This window comes from Mauremys reevesii, linkage group 8 (genome assembly GCF_016161935.1).
Source record: "Mauremys reevesii isolate NIE-2019 linkage group 8, ASM1616193v1, whole genome shotgun sequence".
Lineage (NCBI taxonomy): Eukaryota > Metazoa > Chordata > Testudines > Geoemydidae > Mauremys > Mauremys reevesii.
In genome coordinates this window covers 18,171,366-18,194,250 of record NC_052630.1, presented here as the reverse complement: position 1 = coordinate 18,194,250, position 22,885 = coordinate 18,171,366, and the positions used below count along the sequence as shown (strand labels likewise).

General features: G+C 45.6%; 1 protein-coding gene across 2 annotated transcripts in view; it reads left to right on the top strand.

The window, feature by feature from the left end:
* Positions 1-22,885, top strand: part of DPYSL3 (dihydropyrimidinase like 3) — a 73,264-nt gene that overhangs the window by 18,092 nt on the left and 32,287 nt on the right. Inside the window, exon 1 of one of the 2 annotated variants that reach the window (XM_039485258.1) lies at positions 11,531-11,718. The exons of the other annotated variant lie outside the window; for it this stretch is intronic. Within the exon in view, the coding sequence (XP_039341192.1) occupies positions 11,680-11,718 (39 nt within the window). The 5' untranslated portion in view covers positions 11,531-11,679. Of the gene's footprint in view, positions 1-11,530; positions 11,719-22,885 lie in introns of those variants that run through there. 2 annotated transcript variants of the gene reach the window in all.

Sequence of the window (22,885 nt, the reverse complement as noted above, 5' to 3'; positions counted from 1 at the left end):
CTGGGGTAGAAAGCAAGCAGAAGAAAGTTGTCGGGAGGGTTTTGCGACACCCTTTTCGGCTGCCATTGTATGTTGTGGAGAGGCCAGCAAGGTTCTTATTCCTTACGTTGTGTCTTTTGTAAGCTATTTGCTATGATTATATATTATCCTGCAGCAGCGAGTTCTACGTGTTAACTATGTATTGTATCATTTTTTTAAGTGTTTCTTTTGATCTGTTTTGAAGGAATTATCGTTCAGTTTAGCTAAGGCTACATGTTTTCTAGTATTATGGGGAAAATCCTTGTTAAGTCCAGCATAAGTCGGTTTGGCAAAATTCATTTTTTTTATTTTTTGATAATTGACAGATACTTACAATGTTTATTTAAGTATTTTTTTAGATTTTTATTTATTTAAATTTTCACATTTGCAGAAAATTGGGAGGGGGTGAGAATTATTTAATGACAGTAGATGTTGCAATTCAAAAACATAAAGCTTTATAAAATATTAAAACACAAATTGTCAACATCACCTGTCAAAATATACAAAGTAAATGCCCTTAAATAAACAAGTCATGCCTGTTTTTACTATTCATTTGCTAGTCCATTCATAACAAACCTAATTCATAAGTCTAAGTCATGGGACTTTGACTCTAAGAAGTTATCAAGGAGCATGTTTCTTACTTTGCGTATTTCGACTATCGTCGATGGAAATATTTTTTCGTCAGTTTGTGAGTATGGTGACATAACTGATCTTTACTAACATTTACCGATAAAAATCTAATCCTTCCAAGCCTAGGTATAAGTGAGTCCTGTCTCCTCTTTACTATGAAGGGTACTACAGAGGAGAGGGGAACTGAGAGACAGTTGGAGTTTCTGGTTGGGCCTCGGGACTGAGCCCGGGGAAACTGCTAATTATTGACTAAAATAGAACAAGGGGCATGGGGAGGGAGAATTGTGGTGATGTCTTTACTCATTCACTAGTGCAGTGGTTTCATTGAGGGATCATGTGATAGCAACTTTATCTTTTGATTGGACAAGAGGCATCCTGGATAGTCCAATTTTAAATGTTTAGGGATAGTGAGCATGCCCAAGCCCAGCTATTTAAAATGTAGGGTCTGATCCTGAGGGCCTGTGATCCCACAGCTATTAGTGGGAACTGTGAGTTCAGCTCCCCTCTGATTCAGGTCCAGTCACTACTGAATGGAATATTCCAGAAATAAGCCTTTAGTAAGAGTGAGTCTGGGCTGTCTAATGGCACCACCATGTGGGGGTCCTGAGATCAAATCCCATGGCAGGGGGGACAAGGGTTGGCAGCACTGCAGTCAGTATGCTCAACCTCTGGGGGAATGAGAGATAGGGTTTCTCTCACTCTGCTCTCTAGTGACACCCACTGGCAGATGCATCAGCTTCTCCAGCTGAATACTGGTGGTGCTTTGAAATGTGGTAGGGTGGCTATTAAGGGTGTGAGAACTGAGTGATCCTAGAGGACTCTCAGGAAGGGGAGGGAACAGCAGGTCCTCTCAAACTAAAGGAAATGTCAATATACAATCTTAGTTTTTTCCATTTTTTGCCTGCCACGCTGACTGTCTTCCAGCTTCCTGCCCTTCCCTGAATCCCTGTGCTCGCTCTGGAGCCACTTCTGCATCAAATTCAAACTGTTGTATGCCGTGCCGCCTCTCCAATGCCTCCTCAACACCCTCCTGCAGGAAGGGTGTCTTTGCAGGAGGAACTCAGTGTTCTTCAATGGAATTCACCCCACAGGGCCAACCTGCTGCAGGGAAGCTGGGATTTGAATGCTGCAGCACTGTAGAAATAATGAATAATACTAATTAGTAGGATGCATTAGTGATAGTTGTTCTCTTGTCCAATCTAGTTTGGGTTGTGCTTGTGTTCCACCTGCATAGCCAAGCCCTTTCCAATGGGGACTTAGAGCAGGTCCCCACAACTGCAGGTTAATGTCAGCCCCCTGCTGTGATTAGAAGCTATGTCATGTCTGACGAGCTGGCCACCTGCTCTGGGAGAGGAGTGGGAATTCTGCTTCCTCTGAGCGTCTGCAGCGTCTCGCCATAAGCTGCTCCTCTGGGAATTTTGATGGATGTCCTCGGCTCGGTTTTAATCTTTAAACTGGATTGCCTTCTCTGTGGCTTGCCAGGCAAACAGCATATAGAAAAAGGAATCGGGGGGAGGAAACGGAAGCCAGGGAGCTTGAGGGGGAGGGGGAAAGGCAGGAATCATTAATATACATAGTCACTTATCAAATCAAGGCATATGTTCAGATCTACTGCACTCTCCTTGTTGCAAACTTGTTTTTAAAGGGAGGGGCTGGAGAGAGAGATGATGATTATTCTCCAAAGCCAGCAGGGGTGAAATTTCTCATCCAGAAGCTACTGAAATTAACAGTATCACTGAACAGTGAGAATGGCTTTCCAGAGCCCTAATGGTGACTTGTGTAAGTTGCTGCACCGGCTGGTGCCAGCTACCACTGCCTGCAAGAGCCCCTGAGGCGACAGAGCCATCCTTCTCACCCTTGCCAGACATTGTTCAACACAGAGCCCCGATCCTGAGAGAGATGACGAGCACTCCCCAACTGCCGGGGAAGTCAACAGGAGACAAGGGCACTTGGCACCTTGTAGGATTGAGCCCTACGTGAATTAAGCCTTTAAGCAGCCTTAGCTCATTCGCACACAAGCTTGTTCCATTTGTCACGTTCAGTTTCACCCTCATTTGTCTCCGGTGCAGGGAAAAAATATTCACAGTCATGGCTGACGGGGGGGGGGGGGGGGAAGGGTGACAGTTGTACTGGGTCCCCACCATCAGAGGCCTCCCCCAAAAACATCTGTAGCATCTGCATAAATAAAGTGAAATGGACAGGGGTGGGGCCTCAACAAACTTGATGTACCAGAGCCCCAAATTTCTCTTGATGGGTCTGTTCACTCCCATGTCCCTTTGTCCTCCCTGACAGTGCTGTGGATAAGCCCTTGCTTTTAGCAATTATCAAGTCTGTTATTTACTCCTGGGGAATTCTGTGCCACTGCACATGCACAGAATTTATGCTCCCCACAGATTTCTTTGCTTCTCCGTAGAAAAATGACTTTCTGATGGGGAAGCAAAGGGAAGCCACAAGAGCGGTCATGCAGCCCTCCCTAGCGGTATGTTTTGGGTGCCCAGGGCAGGCGGCAGAGAGGTAAATCACTGTGGGGCAGGAGGCAGGACTGGGAAAGACCTGGCTGGTGGCTCCTACCCTGTGCTGGGCTCAGCTGCTAACCTGGGCTGGGGAGGATGGGACTTCCTCTTCCCCTGCACAGCATCCAGGGCTGGGTCAAACCCACCTCCAGATTTCTCCCCCAGCTGCAGGAAGTTCTGTGAACTCCCTGCCCCTGCTTCCTGCACCCATTGCTCCTCAGCTGCAGGGGGAGGGATCCCTGTACAAGGGAACTGTTTCCCCTATGCGCCCAACCCCCATGCATCCAGACCTCCTCATACCCAGACCCTCCCACCGAGCCTCACCCACCCACACTCAGAACCCCCCCGATGAACCCCACTCCCTCTGCACCTGGACCACCCCAATGAACCACCCACACCCCCGTGCCACTGACCCCCAACCAGTTGCACCTGGATCCCCAACCCACTGAGCCCCACTCCCCCAGCATCTGGACCCCCCACAGAGTCCCCCACACCCAGAACTCCCTGCTGAACTATATCCCCCCCACACCCAGATGCCCCCCACTGAGTCCCAACCATCTTCACCTGGAACCCCCTGCAGAGTCCCATTACCATTGCACCCAACTCCCCCCCCCCCGCCCCAACAAACCCCAGGCATCCAGATCCTCTCCACACCCGCATCCCCCACTGAGCCTCCCACACCCAGATTGCCCCACACAGAACCCTCCCAACCCACACCTGAATCTACCCACACTAAGCCCCTCCACACTAGGATCCTGCCTTGCTGAGCCTGCCTGCCCACACCTGGTGCACCTGGCATGGAGGGGCAGGCTTGGTCCTTGCACTGTGTCATGGTTGGGTGCAGCCTCACTGCTGAGTCTGTGTCCCGGGAGGAGAAGTGGGGGAAGGGGGCTGCACAGTGATCTCTCACCTCTGTGCAGTCAGTGGCCTGTGTTCCCCAATGCCATGCTGGAGGCTCCACAGTTCTTTGACAAATAAAATTTGCAGAATTTAAAAATATTGTGTGCAGAATTTTAATTTTTTTTGGTGCAGAATTTTAAATTTTTTGGCGCAGAATGCCCTCAGGAGTAGTTATTGCCGAGCAATGAATTTGGCAGTCAGGCAAAATCAACTTATATCTCCTGGCCTGAAAAATGCATTAATCCAGTGGGAGTTTAGCAGAGGTAAAGCCCTAGTGCTTTTAAATGGGTGATATTTCCTTTAAAACAGTAAATCCAACATAAGAGGAGAGTTTGCTCAAAGTATTACATCGGTTGCTCTTTCTCCTTGTTTTCACTACCAAAGCAAATACAAGTGTATTCCAGTCAGGAGAAAACTGTCAGGAGAGAGCCTGTCCACCGAGGAAAACATCGGTCATTTCTCCCCCTTCCTGTCTACACTGCCCCTTCTTTCTTTTGGCAGAGTTCATGTGCATCGAGCATGAATGGCTGCATCTCAAATTCCTCCCCATTCGCATTTGCTCTGGGGTCTGATCTGTAAAGGTTGTGATGCCTGTGCATACTGTATGTTGCCTCTGGGAGATGGCCTGTACTGCGGAGATGGTGTGGAAGCCAGCCTGATCATTAGGCAGTCATGTTATGAAGGCGGGGGACGATTGCCTCACTCCCCCTTTCATACACTTAGTCAGGATCAGGCCCTAAATTTCAAAATGGCAGCAGAGAGATCTGAGGTAAGCTGCTGACTTCAGTGGGCCCTAAATGATCAAAAACGTTGGTGGGAACTGCTAATCATTTAGAGCTGGATTGTCCCCTCTGCTTCCACAAGCAGTTCCACAGAAATTCCTGACCCTGTGGATCTCTGCTGGGGGCTGCAAAAGAAGAGGCCTCATAGTTCTTTTGCATCAACCCTCGTCTTCAAGGTTTATGGATATTGGGGCTCCCGGAGGTGCTGGGAGCAGGGCACCAGCTGTTCCCCAGGGACCACCTCTAGCAACCCCATGGATATCTCAGCAGCGATCCAATTGGGAACAAATGCTTCTTGAAGCAGCATTTATCCTTGCTGTGCTCTCCTTCTAAGGACTCTACTGCATGGCATTGAGGGGGCTCTGCCAATGGGAGCATGTCTCCTGGCGGAGAGGTGGGAATGATTTTAAAGACTATGCATACAGCAAAAACGGAATGATGGGGAGTATGCTCTTGTCTTTAGAGCAGTTGGCTGAGAGTTAGGTCTGACTCCTGTTCTATTCGTTGCTGTGCCACTGACTTGCTCTATGTCCGCTTAAGTTCCCTGTGCCTTAGTGTTTGTAAGGATTCAAGGGTGCAGGTCTAGAGCCCGTGGCTGTGGAGGTCCTGGATCTCTGATGCTCCCTTGTCACCACCAAGACATGGGCAAAGCAGCATCTCACATCCTAAATCTGGAAGCTCTGGCCCCACAGGAAGTTCTGTTGGAGCACCCAAGACCTGTAGCACCCACTTCTTAAGCCAGGAAGTGAGCTGGGTGGGCTCTCTGAGCAACTGTGCAGGCTTTCTACTGTGGCGACATTGGACCCCGCTCTTGCCTGCTTCCTGCAATCCTGATCCCACCGAGTTCCTGATTCCTGTTGTGCTCCTGATGTGCTCTTCATTCCTAACTCCCGTCCGGTTCTTGCTCGTGCCTGATCCTGGCCTCTCTCCGGTTCCTGCCCTTTCACTTTGCTTCTGACCATCAGCTCCTAATCCTGACTCTGAAAATTTCTGACTCCGGCTCAATCCTTGGCTCTGGCATTTGGTACCTGAACCTGACTCTGATCCTCAGCTTCAATTCCTGGTCCTGACTCTGGCTCAACCCCAGTTGACTCTGGCTCTGTCCCCTGCTTCTGTTCTCTGACCTGGACATTGGCTCTGACCACTAGATCTGACATCTGCTCTGACCACTAGGCAAGACCACCTGTTTCCTTCCTCCTAACAGGGCTGGCAAGAAAACAGAAATTCCATTTCACAAAACATTTAGAGGTTTTGCAATGCGTCATTTCATTCTGATCTGAAATGACATGGAAACCTTTACAATTTTGTTGTGAAAAAACACGAGAGACACACCCCTAGGGCACTCCCCTAGGATGTCGGAGACCCAGGTTCAGGTCCCTGCTCCTGGGTCTCCTGCATCCCAGGTGAGAGCCTTAATCACCAAGCTATTGGCTAATCTGGGGTGGAGGTGTCTCTCCCCTGTCCCTGCTGCCCAGAAATTACATGCTGGACTGGAGGAAAATTTAATCAAAACCAATATGTCTCAGAAAAAAAAATCTGTTTCAGTGATTTTTCCAATCTCTACTCACTGTACCTAGCTATCCAATACCTGCAATCACTGGAATGGGTTGTGACTGACTTCTGAGCATAGAGAATACTAGATCAGAGTTGGGGTTTGTTTAGATTATAAACTCTTTGGGACAGAGGCTGTCTTTTGCTGTGTACTGATTGAGACCTTTGGGCATTGCCATGCTATTAACAATAGCAAAGGTTGTTCTCTGAGTGTCTAATGTGAATTAGATTTTTTTAAAAGAAATTTTGAACTATAAAGATCTCATAGTATCTATTGAAATCCCTTGAGGGGGACACAGTTGACTTAAAATTACACTTCTGCCTGAATATTTATTACATTGTACAAGTAACAGCAAAGATGACAATAACTGAAAGAGATGACAGGGAAAAAACTCTTCATTCTTTTCATATTGTTTACCCTGTGCACCGTATTACAGTGCTTTGTGCCTGTCGTTTCTGTGGGTGTCACATAGTAACAGGGAGAGAAAAAATATTGAAAATATGGAAACTTGCTAGTACAGCCACAATACTGCCCCGTAGGATCTTAACGTGGTAAACAAGGCTACAGATACAGGTTAGGCCACGGGGGCTGTTACAAAGATCTCTCTGATCATTTGTATGCCAATACCCTAGAATGCTTTTTGGATACGCTCAGCTATTGTATAGTGGTTCCAGCTTTGAAAACAAAACAAAAGATGAGAGGGGGTGGGGTGGAGGGTGATGCTTATCTATGCAATGCATGTTCTATTCTCTGAGCTTTGAGCCTGAAATTTGCACTGGGCTTTCCCCACTTTTAGCTGTGTGGAAACTAATGGATGAAACACCCAGATGACACCTCTCTCTTGCTCTGTCTTTAAATACCTACTCATGTCATCAGGTGACATGAGCTATAGGAAATTGTCCTACACATCCGGAGCACTAGCAAGGGCAAGAGTTATGCATTTGGCCTGGCAGAGAGAAAAATTCTGGCTAGCTTTTGTTGGGATCATGGGCCCAGGGTAGCTTATCTCAGACGTTTACCCTAGTGGTTGAATGCACAAACTGAATATTTTTCCAGTTGCACAGAGTTAAACCAGCCATCTTCCTTGGGGCAGGACTGCCTTTTTGTTCTGTGTTCGTACAGTGCCTAGCACAATGGGGCTCCTAGCCACTACCACAATACAAATATTAAATAATAATAATTAATAATGAATAAACCAAGATCCTGCATCCAGCTGAGAAAGTGTAAATGCTTTTGGTTCTGCCAGCTCTTGTGATATTTGGGTATTTACCTAAATTCCCAGCTTCTGGAGGTGGGTGAATTTATGAGAATCTCAGCTTTTGGAGTATTTTTAGACAAAGTAATTTTTCAGCCCTTGTGGCTTCACAGAAAATTTTGCAATTGTGACCCAAGCACACCCTAACAACTCTAAAAACTGAGGTTAAAGTAAAAAGAATCCACATTTATTATTTTTTTAAAATCTCAGGATTTTTAAGCCTATCTCAGGATTTTTAGAGGTCTGACTCATGAGTTTTGAATGTTTACAGTTGACGATACCTGCCTTGTGCTTGCATGTATACAGTATACATAGGGAGGAGATGCTCTCAGCAGCGGGTTTTGAAATGCCTAGACTCTTTAGAACACAGTTTAAGCCCTGGAGGGCTGGTTGATCTCTTCCTACTTGCTGGTCATAGTTTTATGTGGATCTTTTGGAGGAAACCTGGTTTGCCTTTAGTGTGCTTGGTTGGAAATTCTCTTTATGCCCTACAATAGCACAGGTCCATTGCCATTCTCCTATCTCAGGAGTAGCTGCATTTATGTGGTCTCTGTGTTTATACAGGACCCTGACCCCTTGAATACTTCTACGCATGATTAGTCCTAACTCTCACAAATAGAAATTCTTTTTTGAGTAATGCCTCATCATGTAAATAGGATTAGGCTAGTCGTTCACTGTCTCTGTTCTCTTAGAATCTGTATATAGAATCTTTATTTGTTTTTACTTGCTCATCCCCTAGGGCAGGGGTTTCAAACTGGGGGTCGGGACCCCTCGGGGGTTGAGAGGTTATTACGTTTGGGGGTTGCGAGCTGTCAGCCTCTACCCCAAACCCCACTTTGCCTCCAGCATTTATGATGGTGTTAAATATATAAAAAAGTGTTTTTAATTTATAAGGGGGGGTTGCACTCAGGGGCTTGCTATGTGAAAGGGTCACCAGTACAAAAGTTTGAGAACCGCTGCCCTAGGGTTACCACCTGGCTGGTATTTGACTGGCCTGGCTGTTTTTTTTTTATGGATTTGCCAGAAAAATAATTTAATCTGCCCATGTTTCATGTGGGTCTAAAGATTTGCATTATCATCACAAGACACTGGGATATCTAATGTTAAAGTTTCTGTGCCTGGCTAAAGATGCTGCAGTGTTCCCACTTCCACAGTTTAAGCGATAACAGATCAAAACTGCTGAAAATACAATACTGTCTGCCCACCAACACTCAAGTGCATGGTGGGTGGGTGTGAGAGCGGGTTTGAGTCACATGAGAGTGAGGAGACCTGCAATGTTCTCAATCTTATCTCTGTGTTATCTGTCTAGATACTAGAAGTGGCCATTGAAGAGAGTGGGTTGCCGAGTTGCCTTGTGGTTGCCCTGAGCTTGCCTTGTGCTGGGGGTGGGTGCCGGGTTTTTTTGCATTTTAAAGTTGATAACCCTACGGTCCCCATGGTGGCTGGGCGTGTAAGGGAAAAAATGAAGTGTAACAACGTTTTTAAAGGTCTGGTCCTCTAAGCCTTCGCCATTGCAATCAGTACAGTCAAGTTCACCCCACAGAGAGCTTGCCAATATGGAACTGTCTGCAGTAGCCCCCACAAAAAGCCCCACAGCGTTTCCCTGTGCTGATCCAACCAATCATAACAAATATCCCAGTGACTGGCTAGGGCAGGTGTTTTCAAACTTCATTGCAATGTGACCCACTTCTGACAATAAAAATTACTTCACGACCCCAGAGCGGGGGACCGAAGCCTGAGGCTGCCCAAGCCCCACTACCCTGCGGAAGGAGGGGGGCCAAAGCCTGAGCCCCAAGCCGGGGACCAGCAACCTGAGTCCTGCTTCGGCCTGGGGGCTTAGGCTTCAGCCTCGGGCCCCAGCAAGCCCTGGTGACCTCAAAGGGGGTTGGGACCCAGTTTGACAACTGCTGGGCTAGGGCATGATAAGCTGTACCGGTGGAACCTGAATTCTACAGGTGGAACCCTCCACAGGAAATGCCCTGCCTTGGGCAGCCCTCAGAGCACAGAGCTAGGGACTGTCAGCAGAGGGGAAAAATTTCAGGTCTGATCCAAAGCCTGTTGAAGGTACAGTAGAACCTCAGAGTTTTGAACACGAGAGGTATGAACTGACCAGTGAAGCACGCACCTCATTTGGAACCGGAAGTACACAATCAAGCAGCAGCCGAGACCAAAAAAAAAAAAAGCAAATACAGGTCAGTACTGTGTTAAATGTAAAAGCAGCATTTTTCTTCTGCATGGTAAAGTTTCAAAGCTATATTAAGGTAATGTTCCGTTGTAAACTTTTGAAAGAACAACCATAATGTTTTGTTCAGCGTTACGAACATTTCAGCATTATGAAAAACCTCCATTCTGGTGGTGTTCGTAACTCTGTGGTTCTACTGTAAATGTGAGCCTTTCCATTGGCTTCAGTGGGCTTCAGACCAGGCCCTTAGGAGTGTCTACACTGCAGCTGGGAGCGAGCGTGGCTCCACAGATTTGTGCTAAAGGGGTTTGCACTAAAAATAGCTGTGTAGAATTTGCTGTTCAGGCTGGAGATCCAGAACTGCGATGTCTACACAGCTATTTGTAGCCAGCTAGCACGCAAGGCTCATAGGTGAGTCCACAGAAACAGGCTGCGAGGCTCGCTTTCAGATTCTGTGTAGACATGCCCTAATGTTCAGTTAATAAATATATATTTGGGATTGCGCCTAAAGGACGGGATTAAATTCACAAGGGACAGAGATACTGGGGAGGGAGAGAGAAAGCTATCCCCACTTCCAGGGCTGGCTCTAGGCACCAGCAAAAACCAAGCACATGCATGGGGGGTGGCACAATTTGAGGGGCAGCATTCCTGACACTTTTTTTGCTTCCACAGCGCTCCCAGAGGTTTTGGGTTTTTTTGTTTGGGGCGGCAAAAAGCCTAGAGCCGGCCCTGCCCACACCCTATAGATGCACACAGCGGCGGCTTTAGGCCGATTTGCCTTATTCCCTGGAATCAGGCCCCGCGCCAGCACCTTTTTAATTTTTACTCACCCGGTGGTGCTCCAGGTCTTCGGCGGTATTTCGGCGGCAGGCCCTTCACTCGCTCCGGGTCTTTGGTGGCAGTTTGGCGGTGGGTCCCTGAGTGCTGCTGAAGACCCAGAGCAAGTGAAGCACCCGCTGCCAAACTGCCACCAAAGACCCGGAGCGCCGCCGGGTGAGTACGAATCCCCCTGCACTTGCTAAAGCCGTCCCTGGATGCACAGGATTCTTAACAAATTGGGGCAAAACAATCCCTGCTGCATTAATATCAAGGACATATGCCCCCCTCTTCTACATACTTTAATTGAGCATTGCAGATGGGTTCAAATCCTGTGCACGGAGAGTCAAGGACCAAGCAGAGAGGGTGCAGCCAGCCGTCTGCTAATGGAACACAAGGGATTTTGCTAGGTCTCGGTGAGAGCGAAAGATGCAGCTTCCTCTGCAAAGGGAGGGGTGAGCATAACAGATGAGAATCCAGCCGCTACCGCTGCGCTTTGCTCTGTGTTATGCGTTGCTGTTTAGGGATTAGCGGGTTGGTTCTCTCGCTGCAGCTACATCCCTGGGGATTTTGTGTGACCCACCCTGCTGCCCCCGCCCTCCTTTGCAGCTCACGGCTCAGGCCTCTCGCTGCTCCCCCTGGCGGCCGCCGCGCCTCACCGCAGCAGCAGCAGCAGCAGCAGCGCAAAGTGGGTGAGGCAAATGAAACAAGCGGAGAGAGGGAAAAAAATCAATAGAGGGAGCGACTCAGGGAGGGAGGAGCCGCCTGATCAGCCATTCGTGTCTCACAGGGTCCCAGCTGGCACGGGAAAAAAGGGGTGTGTGTGAGGCTTGACTATTGTGTAAAACAAGAGGGGGGGGGGAAGACAGAAGGAGAAAGAAAAGGGGGGAGAGAGGGGAAGGGGGACACACGAAGCATCATTTGTTCCACCTGATCTTGGGCAAAGCATCAGTCTAGACAGACGCCAGCTTGCAAAAGGGGCTCAGGTTGGAGGGTAGGAGCCGGCTCTGTCCCTGCAGCAGGAGATCACCATGTCCTACCAAGGCAAGAAAAACATCCCCAGGATAACAGTGAGTGCCTTACTCCTCTTGTATGTTTTGTATCAGCCCCCCACTGCCTCCCTCCCTGTCCCCGTGTTGCTCGAAAGGATCCAGTGCAAAATGTGATCTTTACTTGTCGGGTATTCCTGGGGCAGTAAATCTTGCAGCTTGCAAAGGGTTGGGGAGAGAATTTTAAATCCTGCAATTTTTTTTATCGGGGGCAAGCGATTTTCCTGGGAGTGAAACCCATTTGCGGTGCCCACCACTTCCCGTTGCTTGGACTAAATGCAGTTGTCATGCATGGCACAAACCGATGGTCGCTTTGCAAACTGTGTTGCAGTCGACTCACCCCTGCGATTAGCAAAAGGGATTGTGTGTTTGTGCCTGGTTGTGCATCTGTGTGCGGCGGATTAACTGGCGTTCAGTTTAATGGAACTTGTGTATGTCCCCCTCCTCACCCACCCACCCACTGCATAACAGCGAGAGGCTTTTGCAGTGTTTTCCTTCCTCTTTGGACAGCCGCTGTCTTTTTGGACGAGGGGAAAAAAGGGGGCTGGGGGGAAATTGACCTTTCAGTTCAGAGACCGGGCTGGATTTTTAAGTAAGGAAACAATTTGATCGCTATCTCGTGATTATGTCACTCCTTATCTTGAGCAGAGACAGGCTTTTCCCTCTTGCTCGTTTGCAGTTTCTTTTCATGACTGCATATATGGGTGCGTCATGTGCTTTGCTGGTGCAAATGAGGTGAAAATAGGAACTGGTTCATCTGCAGAAGCGAAAGTCATGATTTAAAAATAAGGAACATCGCCAAACTGATCAAGAATAAAAGCAGCAATTTCCCCCCTCCTTTGCAACTAAACAGATGCACTACAAATCTTTTGTGTTGGAGGAGAGGGGGTAGGTGTCAGATGGGCAGGGTGGGAGGAAAAATGCAATGAAATGTAATAATCAGACCCAGTAGCTGCATCCCTCTTGCTGTGCCCTGTAAGTGCCTTTCCAGTGGATAAATATCCCACCCTGATTTATTGTCTATGCAATGAAATGCATTGTGGTAAGGGTACTCTCTTGGTCTCCAGTAGGCCTGGGCTGGGGTTTATTGTTGCTGGCTTAAATGCATGCAAGGAGTGCAGCTGTGCTTTGTCTCCAGTGAATTTAATTAAACCTTTGTGGTATGGGGGGTGTATTGGGGAAATGGGAGGTTACTCCATCTTTGTAAGGCAGACAAAGGAAGCATAAGCAGATGAAAAAAAAGTCTTTGCAGATGCCTGGCCTTTAAATATACTTGTTTAAATGATAATTAATTCTCTAAACTACCTTTTTATTTGTTCATAAATTACATTGATTCAGAACATTTTATTGATCAGAGCCTTTTGTTTTGTTAGCCTACCTGAGAGATCCTTGGATTTAGAACATCTTCATCATCTATTTTGGTGTTCGTATATAAATTTTAATGACGTCTATGGCATGTGAGCAAGCACATTTTAGTACCTTTGAGCTTCTCAAAGGAGCAAGTCTTTATAGCTGCAAGCTTGTAAATTTCACTGGGAGAAACCCAACAATTTCACTAAGGTGTTATAGTCTCCAAAGCAGTTTCACTGAAGGGTACAGTTATAAACCCAGTGACAGACTCGCATCGCATCAAGCCTCTCTATCTTTTTAAATGCCGTCTATTATGAAACCTGTCCAGGGCTGCAGGGGATAATGATATGGAGACTTAATATAGAGATGGTATCTGTTTGATACTCATAGCACTATAGACTACGATTCCTGAGTGTTACATTAAATAATCTAAATTATTCTGTATTAAAACACTTTTGGTGTTTGTGTAAATGTCTTTGTATGTAATCTAATTCTTATTGTCTTCAAATGGTTTTAAGGATCAATGCAGTTAAGGGGTATGTATATTAGACAGGCAAGTTCAAAACAACAGAGTGTGTTTTACAGTCACAGTAGCTTTTCTTCATCCAGAGACTGCAAGGTATTATCTAAATGTAAAACATTGTCAGCTAAATTACTCGATATACTGCTCCTTTATCTGCTGCATCAGGTGCAGCAGTTTCACTGTCTGAAGCTCTGTGCAGTAGCACAGGGTGACCACACCTACTCTGAGTGCCTTTATCATGCCACTTCTCAGGAAAGAGAAAGAGGCTTGGACGACATGTTTTCTCTGAAGCCACAGGAAGCCTTCTGCATGGGAGTCCTGTCAACACTTCCAGATGCCGGGCTTTCTATGGGATTTTTCATGTTCTGATCTATTCTGCTACTTCCTCTTTGGGACACAGCCTCTATCTCTGTTGTGGGTTCATTTGTTTCTGGACTACAGGAAAATGGGAGGCTGTGTGCATGTTCTTCCTGTGAAGGTGATCCTGGGCTATACAGCTGGCCACCTAGTTGATATTTTGTTTTCCTCCTGCATTGTGTATAACACTGCTTTCCTCCTGGGAGTGATTCTGGCTGTAAGATGAAAGAGGAGAATTCTATTTGAGAGCTAAAATATTTTCTTTAACATCCAAATGCAAACAAAATCCTGTCTGAAAGACATTAAAAAGAACATGGCACAAAGGGAATTTGTCTTTATTTTAAAACAACCCTTTGCTCTTTTTCTGCAACCTTTATATGAGGATCTCAAAGTACTTTACATATGCTGGGCCTGCTCCTCCTGAATTCAATAGGAATTTTTGCTACTGAGGACAGGGTCTCACTCGTTATTAATAAATCTCACAGTGCTACATTTTTTCCTCCACTAAATCCTTACATCAAACTACTGAAGCTTTAAAGGCTATGGTCAATTGTGATTGCGCCATTTGACTTTCTTTTCCTAGTAACCCTCTTGACCACTTTTAAAGCTTTGCTATTACTGGAGTATTTTTGCTCTCCAGGACTCTGCTTTTCTGCCCTTTCTTGAAAGCCAGTCCCAGCCTTTATTTGGGGTGGAAGGGAGTGAGGCACTATCTCTGAAGTTCTTGATTTCAGATGCCCTTGTACCAGGGAAAATTCCTTGAGCTCTAGAGGAAGCAATGAAGGAATGAATGTAGGCACATTTCTTATCTCTGGTTGGGAGTTCCACTCTCAACTGCTTCTGTTCTCAGAGAGAAATGAGGCTGTTCAGTCATTCAATTAGCTGATGAGGGCTGCGGCCCACTATAGTCAAGGTCACTGCTGCATATCGTCTTTCAATAACTTTATAAGTTCCTTTTTTTTTAAGAGTCCAAATTTGTCTCACCAGGGCGCATAGCAGAATCTATGGGTAAGAGGCCACCATTGGAGTTATACAGCATCAAATTCTATTCTAATAAGATGTGTAACACCATTTGGAAATGAAGTAGCCCAAAGTACCTTCTAGCATTACAGTGAAGATCACATGAATGCTGTGGCTATGAAGGCAAATGCAGCTCTTGGTCAGTACTCCAAGGTAGCTCACTTGGAGTCTTGGGCATGAGAAATGTGGTCTGTTGAGAGAGAGAATAATGGGCATAACACAGTATCTCTCAAGAACGCAGTGGCTTGAGCTGTTCCCTCACTAATCACTAGCAGTGGGCAGGAGGAAACTTGGTTTAGTGGCTTTTGTCCTGAAGGATGTGTTGGGATTTGAGGATATACAGTCCTCGGAATTATAAGCACTGGGAAATCAAAGGAATCTAGTTGTGGGACTCTGTGTACTTCCTCAGCCCTTTGGTTCCTCCCCCATGTCAAACAGCAAAATTGCAGCATAAACTGTCCCTTGGATTGACCATCTTATTATTGTTAGCGACAGTATAATTTTCTAGGAGGCCCAGAGTTTTCCTGGTGAATCTGTTTCCAAGGGCTACTGGTGATAGGCAAGGAATCCAGTGCAATGGAGGAGCCAAGCATTTGAGTGGTAGATGGTGAGTGAAGTGTATGTACAGTATGTATCTGCATGGGCTGGAAGGACTGCATAGAAATGGATTGTCGAGAGGATGGAGATGGCTAAAGCATGATGCACATTGAAGGGGGACCACAGGGAGACCCGGAGCAGTTGATTTGGTTGCGCCCAGAGTATCTGTTGTATAGGATGTGGGGACAAATATGGAGCAGCTGGAGAGGTATCAGATAATTCTTGGCTCATCCAGAAATATTACTTACTGCTTCAGGACTGTAAGTGCTGCTGCTTATACAGTGCCATAGAAGTTGAGGGCACTTTAGAGAATAATAAACGACATCCCTGCCATGAGGAGCTTATAGTTCATGTCAGTAAATCTTGGACCCCAGGTCAGGAGAAAGTAATCTCAGCCTCTGAATTTCTATGAGCAGAGATGCTCCTGGTCACCTCCTTCTCCCAAATTATCTTTAGATATAAGAAAGGTAATTCACTCCTCTTCCCCTTAAGAGGTAGATAAGCATTATTATCCCCATTTTGCCGTGTGAGAAACTGAGGCCCAGAGAAGTGAAGTGACTTGCCTGAAATCATGCAGTAAGTATTTAGCAGAGTGATGGATAGAATCCAGATGTCGTGATTCTCAGTCTTGTGCTTTGACTGCTAGATCCATCCTCCTCTCCAGATAGCATAGATTGGGGTTCTCAAACTTTTTCATACTGTGGACCAGGTTGTACTAGATAGCTTGTCTTGTGTCCAGTCCCATTCCATTCACAACTGCAAGTACCACCTGTCCCCCCATTCATGATTGCGTTAACACCTCTTATGGCAACTACAACAATTGCATATGTGGAAAACCTGTGTTTAGCCTCTTTAATGTGATTTAGTATGTGGAAACAAGCAAAAGGGCCACCACCATGTGACCAGCCAGCTCTCTGCAGACTGCCAGCCGCTATGATTTACCCTACACCACCCGTGACCCATAGAAAATAGCTTGAGAATTATTGAGGTAGATAAGTATTTACCAGCCCTCCAGTTCCAAATCATGGCACTCATTGGGCTCTTGTATAAGTAGGAGGGGACAAAATTGGGATTCACTGCTATGAGAGGGAGACTTCAAACCACTGGTGCAAGAACATCTTAGTTACCATTGTTCCTTTAATGAGGGGGGAGGGATAGCTCAGTGGTTTGAGCTTTGGTCTGGTAAACCCACGGTTGTGAGTTCAATAATAATCTATTATTCTATGAGCGGAGAATTTAAAGCCACACATCTGCTTCCATGGAATGCTTACCTATGCTCTTGTGTCTTGTAAACAGGGTGAGCGCTGCTATCCCTGGCTAAAGGTAACATGCCTTTCTGAAATTGCTACCTCTGGTCCATACAGCATCATGCTGTGAAGCATTACGAGCATACCCAATATTTTGGAACGTCAGCTGAGTGTGGACATGATTGAATGTAACTATTTTTAAAAAATAGTGTATTACCTCAGTCAAAAATGCCAATGTCAAGAATGCAGGAAAAGGATAAAGGAATTGAGGAGTGAGATGTCTGCTGTCTCACCAAGGATTTTGGCAAAGTTGCATTAGGAGGAAACTTTGAGCCAAGCTCAGATCCAACCAGGGTTGGGTGCATAGTCTGTGCCTGCAAAAGAAATGCACTTGGAACTCATTGTGCAAAGCTTGTTATAGGATTAGTTTTCAGAGATTCTGTCACCGACTTTCATTGGGATGTGCAGCAGCTCCCAAAAATTAGGCCACATACTTGTGCCTGCAATCAGGTAGTGAGATGTGCACCAGCTAAGAGTTGTATCTGTGACAAGAGGGCTGTGCCACTGACAACATGACCTGCAGAGCCCTTACATCTGAAGATCTAATGGTGCCTTACAAATAGCAAGTCTTTCAACACCTCTCCACAGATCTATCCGTATCCCCATTTCACAGGGTACTAAACTGAGGTTACAGAGCAGAGAAGTGCATTTTTGTCCCAAGTCTAGCAGAGCCTGAAAGAGAGCCCAGGAATCCAGACTCTTGGTCTCCTTCATGTAACCCCATGACCATACTCTCTCCACAGTTCTCTGCATGTTGCAGATAAATGTCCCTTGGCCAACAATGGTTAATGTTGCAGCCTGACGCTGGCTGGCATGGAGACTCGGTGGGTGTGGAAAAGCACAAATGAGCTTTGGCAGGGCGAACAGTGTCTTTATTGTAATCCGAGGCTGCTCTGAGTGAACATGCTGCAGAAGCCCGGCCATTACTCAGGCCCATTTCCTCAAAAGTGTTTCAGTTTCTCCTCCTCCCCCCCACAAGTCCCCTTACATCTGGACACCTCCTAAACAGATTCCAGAGCCCATAGACATGAGGTCATTTCTAATGGATAGGAGCTAATGCAGATCTTCCTCTTTCTCATTTATATGGGGAGAGTGTCTGGCTCCAGCGCCCAGGATGAACCCCAGATAAAGCTGTATCCTTTTAATTGAGGCCTCATTCATCCTCTAGCATGTAATATACAAATAAAGTCATTAGGGTCATTAGCAGTTATTAGCAATGAGCAGCCCTTCACATCTGCAACAAAATGGCCATTTAAATAAAAAAAATGTATCGTTCACCAGATTATGTCATCATTTTATCCACTAATTATAATAAAATCCCCCCTTAATGCTTTAAGTGTTTTCATCTCCTTATTTGTGTAACAGTCGTTTGTCTCTCTTTATATTTTCAAGTCAGTGGAGTGAGGCATGTAGGAATCATTTTTCTTCCACCTGCAGCTGCCTTGTCTTCAGCTCTCACTGATTGACTGTCCTTCCCCTTTCTAGAAGGAATCAATCCAAGGGGCCTGCTGGGAAAACAAGTCAGATTAAATTTATAAGGACGTGGTTAAGATAAAAATCACAGATCCAGTCCTGCAATCTGATCTTGGCAGGCTTATCCTTATGTCATTGCAATGAAGTCTTCTTTAAGTGAGTGGGGTTCTGCATAGGTCTACCTGTGTGGATCTGATTTCAGGATTGGGACAAGTGTTTGGGATTTTTTTTTTTAAATAATGTCCTTTTCTGTGTCATTAGCCCAGGTCCTTATTCTTCTGACACTTAGGAGTGAACATTTGGTAGGTTTGGTAGCAAGTGTTAGCAGGATTGACCCTTAGGTTGCAAATCTTGAGTTTTAAAATTCCAGTTCCATTTCCCCACTTAACCTTATTGTGTTTTGTAGGGATTCTTTTGTTACTGTTTAAAAAAAAATGTTCAAAACTGGAACCCAGACAGCTCAAGAGAATGATGCTGTCAGATGGGTTTTTTTAGTTCTTATTTTTCATTTACTGTCCTTTGTTTGAAGCGAAGAAGTAAACACTCTGCTCCCTTTCCCATAACCCACATACTACTTCCATGAGATGAATGTGTCTAGCAAGCACGTCAGTTCATGTAGCATATTTGTGCTGCAGTGATAAACTACCTGCACAGATTAAGAGAACAAGTAACTCTGCTCCTGCTCCTGTTGAAGTCATTGGGAGCATTGTCAATGGGCTCTGGAGCAGCTAATTGTGTGGTGCTAGTGAACTGCTGCAGGAGTAAGGGGGTGAGGGTGGGGGTGGTATTTTTGTATCTCACACAAATGGTGGCCACCACGCTTTTATTCAATTTTTTAGCAGTAGACTTGACATTTATATTTCCCCATCAAATTCTAAATATACATTACACTTTGGCCCCAGCGAATCTGGACATAGTCCCTTTTAGCTGGACAGGATAAACTCTGATAAGTTACTTGCCACAAAACTGAGTCTTGTTGCTAACCAGATCTGTTAGTTTTAAATGATACATTCCCCTCTGGAGGGGGACTCATTAGGATGATGCCCCTAATCAGAATGAGAGGTATTTATTTTTATTTTTTATTGTTGGTTTTAAGGGTATGGATGAGAGAAGAGCAACTATACACTTAAGAATATGAAGTTCATGTAATAGATTTATTATCAGAGCAGGTTAGCAACTGCAAGTTCTCTGGAACAGGGACTTTGTCTGATGCTGACTCTTCTAAATCGTCACCTGCATTTATTACAATGCTGTGTAAATGCTGTCATGCATTACAGAGTCACATCTCCACTTAGTTCTTAGCTCTGTGGTAGACCCATTGTCTTATCCCCTTCCCTGGCCTTGTCCCAGTGTTCCTCTTGCCTTTCAGGAGACAGCACTTACAGCCAGATTGTCCCAAGAGCTTAGCACTCGCAGTTGGAGACACGCTTTCTAAAGAGCCCTCAGCACCTTGGCCGCTGAGCTGTCTGGGAAATCTGGCTCTTAGTGTCACAGCTCTGAGTGCTGCTGGGGGCAGAGCACTTTTGAGAACCTGGCCCTTAGTGTCTGTGACTGATCCAGTTGTCTGTGTTGGGGTGTCCCATTTCTGTCTGTCCTAAGACTTCTCCAGTTGTGGTTTCTCTCTTTTCAGCTGTGTCTCACTCACTTCTTTCTCTTATTTTCTCTCTGGTACCCAGCACTATAGGATGAGTGCATTAAGCACTGTACCACCCAGCCAGATTGTCATTGTCACCATAAAACATTGATGCCTTATTTATTTAGGGTGCCATTGGGCAGGTGGTGTCAAATATGTTTTTATTTTTTGAAAGAATCCATTCTAAAGAGGCTTCAATCTGCAAGACCTGCTGTATGTGAGCTCTGTATGACGAGGTGCTGCCAGGCCTGCTCTGTGCTTATAAGGAGTGTGTGCTGTTAATCTGTGTTTGCATTCACTATATAGGGGAGGAAAGGTGATGACCAAAAAGTCTTCAAGTTCAGAACCGTCTGATGATTTTTTTCTCTGGGCTTGGCAACAGCAGTTGCTGCATCCTACAGCCTAGCAATATTGTCTAGCATAGCTAGCATCGAGGTGGGTGGCTATAAGAAATGTGTGGATAAAGAAGACAGCTAAGGAAATCTGATGAGCTCAAGGAAGAAGGAAGAGGAGGGTGAAAATTAGGCATGTTTTCCCGTAAAGTCAAAGTAACCTCAGCTTGGGCTAGTACACTGATTGATACATATACATGTATATATGGAGCTTGACACTAATGCATCGTCAAAACATTCTGGTTAGGCAGGCGAATAAGTAGAGATAAGCATGATTCAAAACCTCTGATCCAAACACCCTTTGAATGCTGGTAAAGTTTGGATCTGGATTCAAAATGTATTACCCTTGGGCCCTGGTCTGTAATCTCTCCAGGGTGCAGATGCGAGGCATAGTGATGTTAAGCAGCTTGCCTGAGGCCACACAGAGAGCCAGTGTCAGAGCCTGGATTCAAACTCCAGAGTCCTTGCCTCACCGTCTGGGTCTCAGACCGCAGCTTGAGTACTACAGGCAACGAGAGAGGGATCACTGCAAAACAAAATGAGCTGAATGTATTTAATGGCATTGAATATCTACGAAGACCTAGGAAATCATTGTTTCAGCCTAAACCATTAGAAGCAGGGAAAGCCCTAGATTCTGCCTGTGCCTGTTGAGCAATTCATCGGTGTTTGGCTTATTTTATTTAAATTGCAAAGTCTTTCCAAGTGCTTAGAACTGAAAAGCATAGTAATCTGACCTCTCACCTGCTCACTCAAAGGAACCACCCTCCTGCATCTTGCACAGACTCCTGTAAACACGGTGGAAACTGAAGAGCAGTTTAGACACAGAGCCCCTCAAAACACACCCTGGCTGGGTTGAATTAGGATGTTGCGTAATTTGGTGGTTATCTGCCTAAAGCCACAATCCCCAATGCTGGCTGCCAGCTTGAAAGTATAAGGTCAGCTATGGAGCGGGCTGCCTCCACAAATAGATGACGAACAATTGCCTGCAATTCTGACACATTCCAAAGCCCAGATCCCTTGTCTCAGGGGACTGCAGCTTGGCCACCTTTCAGATTTGGTTGAAGGATTTTTCTTCCTCTTGCTAATGACAGAGAACAGGTGATACCTGGATGCCCTTGAGCTCTTTCTAAGCAGCTATATACTTATCTAATCTCCATCTTCTTACCCGGCATTATTACCACGGGTCTTTGTTTTCAGTTTTTATTTTGTTTATAATTTCCTGGGAATGTATTGGTGTTTATTACAAAAATAATTAGGTGAAAACTGATGCCAAAAATTAACTTCAACATTTTTTTAATATTGGAGGACAGAAGAAAAAGCAACAAATAGAGAATTGTAAGAGTCTGGAAAGTAAAAGCAGTTTGATGCTGTGCTTTATTTCACGGACTGAATCTTAACAGTACGTACACATATGCACCTGCCTGTGTGTGCGTATTTGTATCTTCCGTGACGTTGCCTTCCTTTAGTAGGCAGCTTCGCATTTACACTTAGACTGATTATTTATTGATATAAACTCGTCTGCTTGATGTAATTAATTGGATTTTCTTAACATAATCAGAATTTTCATGTACTTGAGTGGTCCAAATTTGGGATGAAAGTTGGTAAAAAGCAAATAATAGCTGTCGTAAAACCTGGGATTTTTTTCAGTAAAAATCAGTAAAAACGAGAAATGAAGGGCCTTAATTATAACCTTCTGCTCTTCCATAGCCACCTGCCTCTCAACCACCAGAACTGAACATGTATGTGGGGAATAGAAGAGGGAAGAGAGTTCTTCAGAGAACTGCCTATAGTGGAGGGGGCCACTTAATATTTTTTCAAATAGTGACCATGCCACCTTGTGTTTTGCTTCCCTCCCCACTTGCCTGTAATCAGTTCAGCTGGCTTCCACTCACAGCTGAGGTTTCCTTAGGATGACTATGGAAGTTGCATTTGGTTTGCAGGCCAGAGAAGGCTGGTCCATACCATGTTATGCTTTTTTTTTTTTTTAACCTATATTAGTGACATTATGCAGCTCCAGGAGGGAGGAGCTACCAGGCATGCTGTGCTGAGCACAGAGTAGCTTCTTGCCCACAGCAGCTGTTGAAATGAGGGTTCAGTATCCTTCAGAAAACCCTACCAGAGCTGAACAATGGTCAGCATGTGTGCTCAATACACAGGCATGTGCTCTGCGTGCTCAGCACACATCTCCGTTCATGGGACTGATCCAAAGCCCATACAATCCAGCCGAACGACTCCCATTGACTTCACTAGGGCTCAGGCTCTGTGTGCGCTCGCATCTAAGCCACAGCACTTAGGGCGGGAATTGATCCTGTGGATCAGACTCCAGCAAAACTCCCATTCACTACTTTAATGGGAGTTCTGTCCAAGTAAGCTCTGCAGATTCAGGACCTCAGAGCCTGTGATACTCTCAGCTACAACAAATCTTAGCAGCACCGTGATGTGTATGTATTAAGTGATGGCATCTGGATGCTGATCAATCAGTATTTTTTTTGTCCTGTCTTTTAGGAAATTCAGCTTCAGACAGGATATAAACAGT